The sequence below is a fragment of the Mastigoproctus giganteus genome, chromosome 2 (genome assembly GCF_048544385.1).
Source record: "Mastigoproctus giganteus isolate SK-2022 chromosome 2, ASM4854438v1, whole genome shotgun sequence".
Classification (NCBI taxonomy): Eukaryota; Metazoa; Arthropoda; class Arachnida; order Uropygi; family Thelyphonidae; genus Mastigoproctus; species Mastigoproctus giganteus.
This window is the reverse complement of record NC_143576.1, coordinates 131,387,332-131,401,382: the sequence shown is the minus strand read 5'-3', so window position 1 is coordinate 131,401,382 and position 14,051 is coordinate 131,387,332. Positions and strand designations below refer to the sequence as shown.

Here is a 14,051-nt window from a genome sequence, read left to right as displayed (position 1 = left end):
CATATGGTCTCTCTTACTCTTTCTCCCCCCCCCCCCTCCACTGTTCTATTTTTGCTTTCACTAGTTTATTGTTTGGGCAACAGGTGTTCTTTCGCAACTGTACTTGCTAATCCATCATATTGAGCTGTTTTACCAGCATTCCAATTCCTTCCGTCACTTAAAGTATTTTTTCCGTCCTAATTCACCCTATAAACAGGTTTACCCCTACCAACAAGGTCGCTCGCGGTTTCTGCTCCAAGTACTCTTGTCATAACAACCGTAATCCATTAGAAAAAGTCGCACCGTCCGTTTTAATGCGTCATATAACCACTAGAGGTCATTGTTCGTTACAATGTTGTAGAGGTGGCTATCAAAATGATTGCTAAAAACTGTGGGCGGGCCAGAACTGTTTCGATAGATTTAAAGCTTTTGGCAAGATGAAGCAAAACCAGACTCCAAGGTGTGAACTAAAGTAAATCAAAGTCGCCACTGTTTTTCTCAGACAAGCCAGTAAGATAAGTGGTCTTGAGAAAAGCATACTTTCGTCATGCACAATGGAAAGTCCGTTCCTTAAGGCCATTTCGCTAGTTAATGCAGACTGATTGGAGCACGGACTAGGGGGAACCCCCGAGCTCTTTGTCCTGTCTTCAAACTCGATGGGCGGGTAGAGAACTTGTCTTCCCATTCTGTATTGGGCGGCACGTTCTTTAATTAATGAAGGGATGGATTTTAAGTAAAAGAACATTAGTTTAGTCAATAAAATACACTCTTTAACAGCACTATCGCGATTGCTTTTTCAAAGACACGTGTTGTCATTTATTAGGATCGAATCTTAAATTGCATCAGTGAGGGGAACTTCCAAAGAGACAGTCTTTATTATTATCATTTTTTTTTTTCTTCTTTAACACGTTAATTGGTTGGGAAGGAAAGAATATTTGCTGAGGTGAGAATTTTCCTCAACATCCAAGGGCGTCACCCGAATTTTGCAAGGGTGGAGGACACTCACATTATATCAGCGAGTGTTTGTCTAATAAAAGGCATGAAATATTGTAAAACGTACGAGAACGTGCTTCTCACAATAGAGGAATTAAAATTTTCCCCTCTCCCCCATTCCGATGTCACCCGAAATGCAAGATAAAGAAATTATACCAATGAATAAAAGTAGCCGAAAAAAGAATTGAGTCTGGATCTCTTGGATATATTATCGCTTTGTTACTATTACATGTATTTTCACCTAAACGCTGCAGTACCAACAGTAGATATTCGGTTTACATCATTTGCGACAACAGATGTAGATGGTCAGAAAAGAACTTCAACACGGTGAATTGACTTCGTGTTTGATCAAGTCGCACGTGTTATTTTCATTAAGATACGAAACAGGAAGGTAAAGGTATAATATTCGCAGAGTTGAAATGTTTTTATGATGAAGATTCAAGATGTCCTTTGGAATCGCGCTATTACTGTGTTTTCAGTTGTTAAAGTTTTGCTTATAAATGGCTTTTCTGATATTGCAGGTGCAAAGGGTTCTTCAAGCGGACCGTCCAGAACAAAAGGGTTTACACTTGCGTAGCAGATGGAAACTGTGAGATTACCAAAGCCCAAAGAAACAGATGTCAGTACTGCCGTTTCCAGAAGTGCCTCCGACAGGGGATGGTCCTAGCAGGTGAGATTACACGAAGCTCTGACAAATACAAACACAAACCATTTTTACGTAATAAACACTTCCAGGCCTAATCGTAGTACCCCGAAGTAGGTTGCTTTGTATTTGAAAAGGATGCCTCCGTGGGGACTGAAGAAGAAAAGACGAGATGATTTATTAACTTCAAAATGGTAAAATTAAACAAAATTAAAATAATTCGAAGATGCATCACTATATTCTTTAAGGAAATCGATAAACTTACTAATTATTTTTGTTGTGTTGTTTTTCAAGCTTTGTTTACAGAATATTTGGTTATAATGAAGGTATATCACCATTTTCCTTATTTTAGCCATTTAGTCCCAACTTTAGGATTATTATTTATTTTATTTCCTCCAAACCACTATAACTATTAAATCTTCTTAATGTAGTTTCCTCTTAGAGGGGAAGATTTGGTCAAATGATCAAAAATCATGAGCACAAGTGTTTATGTGTACTAAACATTACACGCAACCTCGGAACTTTACATATGCATGTTTTTGTGCATATGTAATATTTCTTAATTTTGTTTTTTTCTTTTCAATATGGACGTTTTCAGACCTTACTGGTCATGTTGTATATTTACATTAAAGACACCGTTTATCTATAATTGCTTCCGGCGATTTTTCACTTCCGTGTACCTACCAGCGCGTATATCATTGTACCTTATTAAGGTCGCTCACAGGTTCGAAAAGTGGTGTATTCTTTACTCTAGATCTGTGATAAGATAATTCGCCTGTCTCAGTATGTCCGGATTCGCAGTTAATATAGTGAAACTGGTTTTAACAGCTATGCCAGTGGTTAATTGGCTTTTATTTTTCTCTCCTGTACAGAAGGTGCGAGCTTTATTTTACTTTTAAATTTCTGTCATTGTATTTGATCTACTCAGTGGTCACGTACACCGATAATTTATGGCTCAATGACGACAAAATCGGTTATTAATATTTAAATTAGCAGCGCACACTCATTATCAGGTTACACAAAAATAATTCCCATGGTCTGTTGCCGGGAAAATATATTCAAACAGCACATGAGAGCCTTTTCTTGTGGTCAATAAGAATGAAATTTATTGACAGCTCCTTTAATGAATTATTAGAGGTATTTTTTTTTTTATGATGGATCCTTAAACACGATATTTTTAATGGTAGTGTCCAAATTGTTAGATAGAAAAGATTAGGCTTAAGTGAAGCCAAAAAAGGTACGTTTCCTATATCTCCCACACTTTCGAAGTCGGGTCTCTGGTATCGGTGATGACATCCTTCCCCCTCATCACAAAACGCGAGGATATGCCCAGTTTGTTCATTAATTACAATAAGTACTAATGGTAAGGCAACGGATAAGTGCTATCTTGAGGTACGTCTCTGGGTAAAAAATGATGTCAGGTTATAGGACAAATAGAAACTAGACAGAGGTAACTATCTGAAAAAAGAAAAATACTCTTGCGTGAGTGCTGGCACTGGAGAAAAACATGGTGAGCCGTTGAGGGAAAAGTCGATTCAAAGGTCAAAAGGCTAGTGAAGACCAGTCTTCTGAAGAAAATATAATCGTTCTAATGTCAGTACAATTCGAATAAGAGTTTTGTAATCTCCTAGTTTGAAAATGAAAGTTGTAGCAAACGCAGCTTTGTCCCTATGCACTTCATGGAAAGGCTGTCGAAAATGTTGTAGGGTCGGAAAACTCGCGACTTTCGGTCGTCAAAAATAATATGAAAATATCATGTTAATAACATAAAATATCACCGTATATACTGTATTTGCAATTTTCTTTGAATCAGCGATACTGGAAGTATAGTTATATCACAGAAGCCAATTCCTTAAATGCCGATCTTCAGGTAATTCTCCAGTGGGGGCCGACCGGGCTAGCCAGGTGGGTAAAGTGCCTGCCGGGCAACCCAAAGGTCGCGGGTTCGATTCCCGCCTCGGGCTTGGATCAAAGTACTGCAAAAACCTTGGGAGGTGCACTATGGCCACAGAAGCCGATGCGCCAACAACTACCAAACCAATCTCCAGTGGGGCAAAGACAGCTTAGTTGATTTCAATCCTTCTAAAATTCAGTCTTGTCTTATATCTCGCAAAAAAGGATTCTTCTGCTCCTATGCTTACCTTTGGTGACACTCCGATTTCTAGGCAAGTTGATATATCTCTTTTGGGGATTACCCTGACTTCTAATCTCTCTTGGCACAAGCACATTACAAATATTGCTTCCTCTGCATCTAAAGAACTTGGTTTTCTCTTTCGCTCTCGGCGTTACTTTTCTTCCAAACAGCTGTTCACTCTGTACAAATCGCAAATCCGCCCTGCCATGGAATATTGTTCCCACATCTGGGGTGGTGCCCCCAAAACCTCTCTCAGGCTTCTAGATTCCATTCAGAAGAGGGCAGTTAGGTTAATTAATGACTCCTCTCTAACAGTCTCTCTCCACTCGCTGTTTCATAGACGCACACTTTTCATGCTGTATGCCTTTTCTACAGATACTTCCTTGGGCACTGCTCTTCTGAATTAGCTTTTATAATTCCCGCTCTCTCTTTCAAAGCAGTCCGAACACGTGCCGCCACCAGCCAACATCCATTTACTGTCCAACTTCAAACTCACAGAACCAACTTTTCATCTTCCTCGTTTATTCATTCAACTGTCGTATTCTGGAACAACCTTCCTTCATACGTATTTCCTGAAAATTAGGCTACAGAAATTCAAGTCTAATTCAACAAATAACTTCTCTCATCTTCACAACCTCCAACCCAAGCACGGTACTAAGTACTATAGGTTCTAATACCTCTCGTGTTTGGGGTTTTCATACAAAAAAAAATTAAATATTTTGTTTTTGTGTCAGAAATACCACTCATTGTCTATCTTATAAATGAATCTCAGTACCATCCCGTGGAAACAGCTAATTCTCACCAAGAATCGATACACTAAATACGATACGCTAGTCACCAAAAGAATCGACCCCGGAATGAGTTCAAGATAATTCTCCCTCCCTCTCAAAGGACAATAAAAATGCAAATCATTTACTTCAAGACCTGAACATGCACAATCTAACGAGCTTACAACAATGTTCCACTCTTACGATATCCAACGAGCTGGGATTACCTATGGGATGCTTTGTACCGACAAAACATAGTAGAAAAACCATGGCTGATTATTCTAAATACAGTACTTCTTTCTCGGGAATTACCAACCGTCATTAGCGTTGACTTAAAAAAAAAAAGTTATCAAAAAGAGCTAAACTTCCAAAATAACTGTGGTTGTTCATAAGTTATAATTTTTGCATATTTCTTTTGCAGTTCTTTCATTTCGTTCATGTCCTCCCCGACAATATTAACTGATTTGCCGGTTGGCACTCGTTTGAAGCCCTTAGAGACTAGAGGAATTCCTATCGAAATTTGAATTAGCCAATCTCAGGCTGAGGGAGTAAAGTTTTCCCACGAGTTTTCGGCCATTATACATAGAAAAAAAAGAAATTTCCAGCAGAAAAAAACTATGTGGCCCTTCCTTAAAACTGACTAACTTAACCACATTGTGAAAAAAATCAAATATTCCTGGTGTCATTGATTCGAACTAGAGTCCCTTTTCCACTCGGTGTGGAAGGGGGGGGGGGGTAATTATAACTAGTGCTATTGCGAGGACAAAGACATTGAATTGGTACACTATTACTAAACCAGTCACTCACACACACAAAAGGTATTAAATACCCCTCTATTACTTTACTTTGATGAAATTGTTTATTTTAGTGTTTTTTACTAGTTTAAGAGGATACTGGATGAGTCAACATTTTAGTATTTGGTGAATTTCTTTGGAGCTTCTTTTATAGAAGTACTGATTAATGCGCCATTACCAATAATCAAGTTTTTCGTATAAACACCCTCAGACCCGACTACATTCCGGCCTATTGCATCGCAGATAAAGTAAATCAGTTGTTGATTAGGTTCCTATAGTTCGGTGTTACTGTATTTCATGTTTTTAGCCTTTGCGAATCCAGAAAACAAAATTAACCGATCGATAGATGCTCACCTCTTTTATCCACAAACCATAACGACACTTTCGGTTTCCAATAGACGAAAGTAATAAATAGCAAAACAGGAAACGCCATTCATTGCTCTTATACAATTATGTTTATATGCCGCTATAGATGTGATGTGGGATGAAAAATTCGGAATACCTCCCTGAAGAGGAAACCTTGCAGCTACACCTGAGAACGGCGCATGTTATACCTGAATAAAGAAGGAACACATTCGTGATGAAAGAAATTCTTCCAGTCACTGGCGGATCCACCATTACTCAAAAAATATAACTTCCCGAATACTTGAGCATCATTCACCGACTTAGTCAGATTCGAATCTTGAACAGTTAATCACACAGTTTTGACTACGATTATTCTCTGCCACTAATACTAGTATTGAATTCAAAGGGATGTGAGGATTGAATTATCCTTGAGCGTCTCCGATATTTCTATGAAGGCACGATCGATACAGGTGATTGACACCTCATGGCTGGCAGGCTTGGTGCCACCTTCGTATGCCAATATAGGAGATATGATATCGCTCGTGAATTTCTGCTAAGGAAAGTAGCCAGTGCTATGTAAGGTTCTGACATCACCGGTCAAAATTCTTTTCAAGAAACTACTCTTGCTTCAGAGATAAGCTTCTCAGAGAGAGAGAATCGTATGCTCTTCTTTTAAATTCTTTATATTTTATAATCCGTACAAATATTTCTCCAGAAATGCAAGCCAGTCTTGTGCAGTCACCAAAGATATAAAAAAGAAGAAACCTTGTGTTAGTAATGGTTGTAAATAATTTGAAAAAATAAAAAAAACATTAACATCTAAATGAATCAAGTACTATTAAAATCAAAAGAACAAATCTGTAAAATTCTTGGCAAGGCAAAGACTCTTAATAAGAAACAAAATAACCCTTTTGATATTCTATCTGAGAACAGTGCTCATTGAATCGAAGAGGTTCTTACTAAAGCAACAGTGTTTAGAGAATAGAACTTTTTTAGCATCTCTGGCATTCTCTACCATGTTGTTTAACAAATGCTTTTTGTGTGGAATAGACTGAGTTTTCTTTGCTGTTTCTTTTTCTAAGGGAAGTTGGTGGTGGTGCTGTCGTGTGATCTTTGGGTAGACTGGTCGATGGCATTTGTTCTATGTGTTTTTTTTTTTTTTTTTTATTATAGTTGGACATGCGCCCTTCTGCTATTTCTGTCATATTTAACAATTTCTTTGGCACAATGCTTTTACTTTAAAGCTCGGGGCTCGCATATCGTAACATAAACGTAAAGAAATTAAGTTATTTTGCCAAGGCAACACTCCCTCAAACCAAATGAACCTGAATATTTCTAAATTCATTTCATATTCAGAACGTTTTGTCTTTAGATTGAGTCGAAATACAGTAACACAAGACAGACAGAGGAGAGGACAAGACAGGACAGTAGCGTATCAGCGAAGATTTTTAAACTCTTGATGGGTTGCAAGCTTGATTAAAAGGCCATAAGAAGCTACCCTCATCATAATAAAATTCTTCGGCAAGTAAACTCCAGGTTATAAACTAAGTACTTTGACATGGTAACCAACAACTATTTTGGGTAATATGAAACACCCAAACAGGGACATAATCCATTGGTAAAGAATAGCAATTTGGGAAATGCATTCTTATGATAGGTATACAGTAAAATTCCGTTAAAACAAATACAGCTTTAATGAAAATTTCCCATTTTTAAAAAACAAAGGGGGCCAAAAATAAAGTTAGGCATTAAAACAATGGCGTGTCACGATGTGGAAAGTGCCAATAACTTTGTGTAGCATACCGTATTTATTATAAAATACTGCATTCGAAACGACACGCTGAACAAAATATTTTTACTTTTGTAGTAAGACGTACTTCGCAATTCCATTGATTTATTATTGATTTTAAATTCGATATTTATGTAAATACAGCAGAAACTGCTACTTATGTATACTAGAAAAGCGGATCAGAATATATTTATACAAAAAAATTATTCTTTTGAAATAACATTGGTCAACACCAAAAATGTTTCTGGCTTGAAAATATTCAATTCTTCTTAATTTCAGCATGAGAAAAACGAATATAACATTTGAAACTCTTAGTTAGCTCTCGGTTCCACGATATAGCCCCTCTTATGATTTAGGGGAATATTGGTGAATACTAACAAATTTTGGAGTCTAGAAAATAGATAGGTTGGTAACACTGAAACAGGAACCGATACGCCATGTTTTATTTTTGTATTATTATTTTTTATTATTATTTTTTTTTTGTCTCTGTATCATTTACCTTGCAAGTGATGTTATGAGTGATGTTCATTTCTTTTCTTTTTTTTTTTTTTCTCTCAGGTTTATGGACAAAAATTACGTAAAAAGCCAGGATGCCACGTAAATGTGTTAGCGGTGTTGACAATTTTTGTTATGTGTGTGGTGATGTGACGTTTTCCACTCAGAAAAGCCAATTGACACCATTTGTGAAGACAGCCTACTACCATTATTTTGGCTGTAAGGTAGGGGATGAAGACAAACCCTGGGCACCTCATATTTGCTGCAACACATGTGCTGTAAATCTCCGTGGATGGTTGAATAACAAAGGAATAGCATGGAATGTCAAAAAAAAAAAAAGGAAGTGGACTGTGGAATACCCCAATATCCGGTCAGCTATCTGACCAGTGGCACATGGGGATGGTCTGTCTGTACCTCACCCTCCAGAAGAGTACACTTTGGGGTCTGATGAAGATGGGGACAGTGTGAGGAATGATGGTCAACCTGGGCCTTCAACATCACAGAATCCTGAATTTGTGCCAGAACCTGAGTCGCCGAGTGAGTCACACAGAATCACTCAAGGTGAACTAAGTGATCTAATTCGAGACCTAGATCTATCGAAAGATAAAGCAGATTAGCTTTATCTTTCGATAGATCTAGGTCTCGAAAGATAAAGCAGCTTCTGGGATCAAGGCTCCAACAGTGGAATCTTCTGCAACCAAAATGTCAAGGTGTCCGTGTACAGGGGCAGGCAGAATGACTCCATTATTTTAAAAGTGAAAACAACCTTGTTGCCTGCTGTGATGTTAATGGTTTAATGACAGCTTTGAATGTGGAGCACACCCCACAGGACTGGAGGCTATTCATAGAGTCATCAAAGCTAAGTTTAAAAGCTGTTTTTCTCGACAATGGCAACGCTCTTCCTTCAATTCCTTTAGATCATGCTACCCACATGAAGGGTCTGCGCGGTAGCACAGTGGTATTGTCACCGTCCTTTCCATTCGAACCCGGGTGGAAAAGGCCCGGGTTCGAATCCCGTCGATGACTCGAACTTTAATGGGTTTTTTTTTTAAACTCCGTGGCTGAGTTAATCGGTCTCAGGCGTAGATAGCAAGGTTTTCCCCCCAGAGACTGGGGTTTTTTCGTCCAGCAAAAAAGGCAAATCGACCAGAGAACACACGTAATTCACAGACATAATAAATAAATGGGTATATGTAAGAAATTGCGGATGGTCCTAAATATAACTTTTTTGTCCCCATGAAGGAGACATATGAGAATATGAAATTAATTCTGGAAGCAATGAAATACAAAGACTACCAATATCAGATCTGTGGAGACCTGAAGGTGATTGCAATACTGCTGGGCATGCAGTTGGGATACACAAACTACTGCTGTTTCCTGTGTGAGTGGGACAGTCGGGCTAGATTCTCACACTACAAGAGAAAAAAAAAAAGTCTGGCCAATAAGGGAAAATCTGCGCCCCGGGGAAAAAGTGTCCAGCACAATCCTCTGGTTGATCGAAGCAAAATTCTTCTGCCCCCTTGACACATCAAACTGGGACTCATGAAGAATTTTGTTAAGGGGATGAACCAGGATGGAGAAGCTTTCAAGTACCTGAGAGGACAATTTCCATTGTTGAGTGATGCTAAGGTTAAAGAAGGAATCTTTCTTGATCCGCAAATTCGTGAACTTTTAAAGGATGAAAAATTTGAGCGAGTCCTCCAGGGTAATGAGAACGCAGCTTGGGAAGCCTTTAAAAGTGTTGTTGTGCATGACTTCCTGGGAAACCGAAGAGGTGAAAACTATGTTGAGACTGTGAACAATCTTCTAGAAAAGTATCATCAATTAGGGTGCCACATGTCACTGAAAATCCATTTTCTCGACTCTCATCTGGACTTCTTCCCTGACAACTGTGGTGCAGTGAGTGAGTGACGAGCACGGTGAGCGATTCCAAGACATTTCAGCAACGGAAAGAAGATATCAAGGTAGGTGGAACGCTTCTATGCTTGCTGACTACTGTTGGACAGTAACAAGAGATGCCCCGGAAGTGGAATACAAGCGACAAGAAGGCGCTGTCGTGAATATCCACATTTTGAGAAAGTACTTTCGATTCCAGTTCAATTTTCTTGTGTTTTTAAGTTTTAATTAAAAACAACTGTGATTTATGTTGTATCAAGGAAATGTAAATATGAGATTGTTTTAATATTACTTTTCACTCCGACTACTACTGAAATTACTATATTCTTAGACAATAGCGAAAGTACTGTATCTCAAAAAAACTAGAGCTAATAAAAAATTTCTCAAGTAATATTCGTTTTTCTCGACCCAAAATTAGTAAAGTTTGCCTATTTTAAGAAAGGAAACAAATTCAAAGAATTTTTTGTAGAACAGTGTAATTTAGTGCAATATTTTTCAGTGCTTTAATAACAAGAGATTGAAGGATTTTATATCGCAGGAGCTAAGATGGCTCGTAAACTGTTAAGATTTAGAGTAAATAGAAATGTGGAGGCCGTTCGCTTAAAAGCCAATTCAATTTCCACTTTTCTTTTAAAATAATACTTTGCATTAATTAGAGACACGATTTTCACGTAAATGCATGGTGGTTGTTCTTTAGCTCTCTTTTAGTGCGTTCAGAGCTTGATGCTGATATATATATATATAGTACATGTATGAAAACCTTAACCACGAAAGATATTAGAACTTATAGTACTTAGTACTGTGCATGGGTTAAAGGCTGAGAAAAAAAATTAAAAAAAAAAACACTTTTATTACAAATATTTTCACATTCTCGGCGAATAAAAAAACCCTAAAGCAGAGTTTCTCAACTTCACTTTTTGTAATCTCCATTTGAGCAAAACTAAAATCAGTGACTGTTTCGCAACCCTCACCTTATCAAAAACTTAATTCTTTGCGTTTAAATTTACTATAATAGGTCGTGGCCCCTCCTCTTCAACCGGTAGGTCGAGATCCCATAGAGTTTCAACCCACTGGTTGAGAACCACTGCACTAGAAATACTTGATTCTTTAACATTCCACATTACTTTAAAATTCAGAGCAATGCTTAATTCGATACGAAATATTCAAGCTTGTTATTCTTTGAAAGCCCATCAGTGGCCGAGATCTAGTGCTCTCCCTGAAAAATCTGAAATCTGTGTAATTCAAATAAATTCTTGAAAGTTTTCTAAATGCATTTTGTTTTTTCTCTTTTAGTTTAAAGTCAACATTATTTCTTGGACGGCATAAGTCGAGCGCTTGGTGAGAGCAAACCAATTGTAGAAAAATCCCAGTTAATTTGAAAGAACTATCAGCACACCATCCTCGCCAGTTCAGTTTTGTTTATAGCACAAGAATCAATATGAATCTAAAATTTACTACCATTCTTTCCCTTCTTGTTTTCTTTCTACTTAAATGACCAGAAAGTCCAAAAAGTGAACATCTCTTCAAATATAAAATAAAGATTCTAACAGGGTTTTTTCCGATCTTAGTAATCTGCGAGACAACTAAGTAAAGGCAGCCGTAGCCTAGTGGTCAGGCGCGCGGGTGCCTAAGTACACGTGCCTTGAGTGACCGGGGTTCAAGCCCGTGACTGCTGAATACGGTGCTGTTTCTTGTATTCTGTCTATCTTGTTAACTCCTCTGACTGTTTGGTCGTCCCGGAGTATAAACAGAAAATTTATTTATTTATTTAAAGCGCCGAATTATGCATTTATTAAAAGAGTCGCGTGCAGGACTATCAAGATAAGTTTAAAACCTTGGCATCGGACCTAATACTGTATAAGCTGTACAAACTTATGCTTTTTGGCGAGAAGCAGATTACACATAACCTATTAGTATTTCCATTTTCATGTACATCACAAATACAGAAGTAATAATCCTTCATGGTATATTACAATAAGGTGCCAGTGAGTATCAGAACTGTTTGTAAATATAGTATTTTTAATATTAGGGTTATTTTCGAATTTTCGCCGAAGTCCCCAAAGGCCAAGAGGCGTCAGTACATTGTCTGTGAAACTTCCATGTGTTCTATGGGCTGTTTTGCCTGTTTTATGGATGAAATATGAGTTTCCGGGGCGGGAAGAACTATAAAAATCTCCTATGCGACCCTCGCCTGTCACCTACTAGTTCGGCAACAATGTTAAAAAAGAAAAAAATCCACGAGTGTGCCTCCCATCTAGACTAGATTCGAATCCCACCTTTTTCACGCGGTGTGAAATGAGAGTAATAATGAGGTGAAATATGTATTTTTGACTGCGATGCAGTCAAAACCTGAATTCAGAAAACTGCTTCAAGGTAACGAATTTTTTTTATCTGATTTCCGATTAAATAATTTTTATAATATTAAAACTGCTTTCAACTTTAGCAATTTTGTTTTTTGCAGCAACTTTTGATACTTTGTATCACAAATTTCCAGCACCCCCACCAGGTACACATTTTGGTAAACTTCGATGATTGATTGCATGTGTCACGTATGGAATTTGTGTCAGATTGTTTTCTTTTGGCACGCTGTATTGAAAGAGTAGTTTGACAGGGTGGCTGTCTGCCCAGACACTTCTTTCCTCATAATGAATCCTTCCGCGTCTGTTAAAAACAAACGAAAAGAAAAACGTCTCTAAGAGAACCGACAATTACTCAACCTTATTACTCCATTACTGTGTCTCAACGGGTGCTAATGCTAACGGCTAACATGTCTGTAACAGAATTACAGAGTCATGTCAAACTTCAAGTGAATATGTGCTGTGCGCCTGGAGCCTTTGATTTCACAACTGCATAGCGAGTCAATCAATATATTTGAAGCAATGGCGAACTGTACCGAAAGATATGCATGTCACAAATACCACCGTCTCAAAGAATACCGGATTTGTATAAACCGGTTTTTACAACTGAATAAGATGAAATAAAGAATAATTAATTTGATTAAATTAACACAGACATTATGAATTTCTAATGTAGCCATGCAATGCATATTTGCATCGAGATAATTTAGCTTTCACTTGATGTATTTAATTAGCATAACATCAATCGCTATTTCATCTTCTTTCGCTTGGTGGATTGTTCAAATTTCCTAGGGTGATCAATGTATGTACTTCAGTTTTGTGGCTGAAATGTCGTTCTTGACATCACAAATGAATTTGCGTAAATATCCCCAACCGTCGTGACATTATGATTTCTGCTTCTCATTCGTTAGGATGATTTGGGTTAAAATTTTGTCAAAGAAGAATTTATGATAGAGTAAACTAACTGGAAATCCATTTAGGATTCAATAAATACAGTCGAACTCCGAACTTAGAAACAAAGTTATTTTTTGATAAAGTCATCAGTTAAATACATTGAAATTCGAATAATGATTCTCCTTCCCTTCAGGACGATGGGCTTTCACTCCACAAATAATTCCGACCCAATTCGACTCGGATTTCGAGGCATTCCTCTTTTAACACACGAGTGAAATTATCCGTGTTGTAGGTTACGGCAAACTACTTACGACCCGTTCTACCACCTTCGGTAGCGTTGCTAATGAATTCTCGTAATTCTGGGGAATGCATGCGATCAATTGTTATGCAAAATATAATTAATACGATTGAGCTCTGACCCATCTGACAAGCTCGAAATGAAGACATCAAATGCTCCTTAATTTACGTTTTATGAATTAAGGAAATGCAGCATCGCATCTGGGGGAGGGGTGGGGGGAAAAGGGATTGTGTGTGTGATTTTAATTAAAAGGCCATCTTCGGCAGGTAACACTTGTTAAGCAAATGCACTTTCAGTGGATATGCGCGTTATCATAAGAATTTTAAGCCGTTTCTATGGTTACTAGCCTTTCTTTACAAAAACACTGTCCACAGGGGAAAATTGATTACCAAAGTAGATAAAAACCGGTTAGTCAGAGGATCAGAATATAAAAATAAAAGGCTTAACAACATCTTAAGAATTAACATAATGTCTGAAATTCATAGCACGGCAAGCAAATTGAGTCAAAATTAGTTTTAGAAAACTGGTTCTAAGGAGATCAAGGTGAGTGCAAGGAATTTTAAAGATATTGCGTATATTTTTGTGACTAAAATGGATTGATTGTAATTAATACCAGTCTTAAAGTGAATGAAGAAGGCTTTTCACTGTTGATCAATCTCAAAGTAAA

General features: G+C 37.6%; 1 protein-coding gene across 3 annotated transcripts in view; it reads left to right on the top strand.

Moving 5' to 3' along the window:
- The window catches only part of LOC150089567 (uncharacterized), a 366,068-nt gene that overhangs the window by 327,258 nt on the left and 24,759 nt on the right, over nt 1-14,051 (top strand). For all 3 annotated transcript variants that reach the window (XM_090389544.1, XM_090389546.1, XM_090389545.1), the window contains exon 3: nt 1,494-1,642. In XM_090389544.1, coding sequence (XP_090245670.1) covers nt 1,494-1,642 — 149 coding nt within the window. The remainder of the gene's footprint in view (nt 1-1,493; nt 1,643-14,051) is intronic.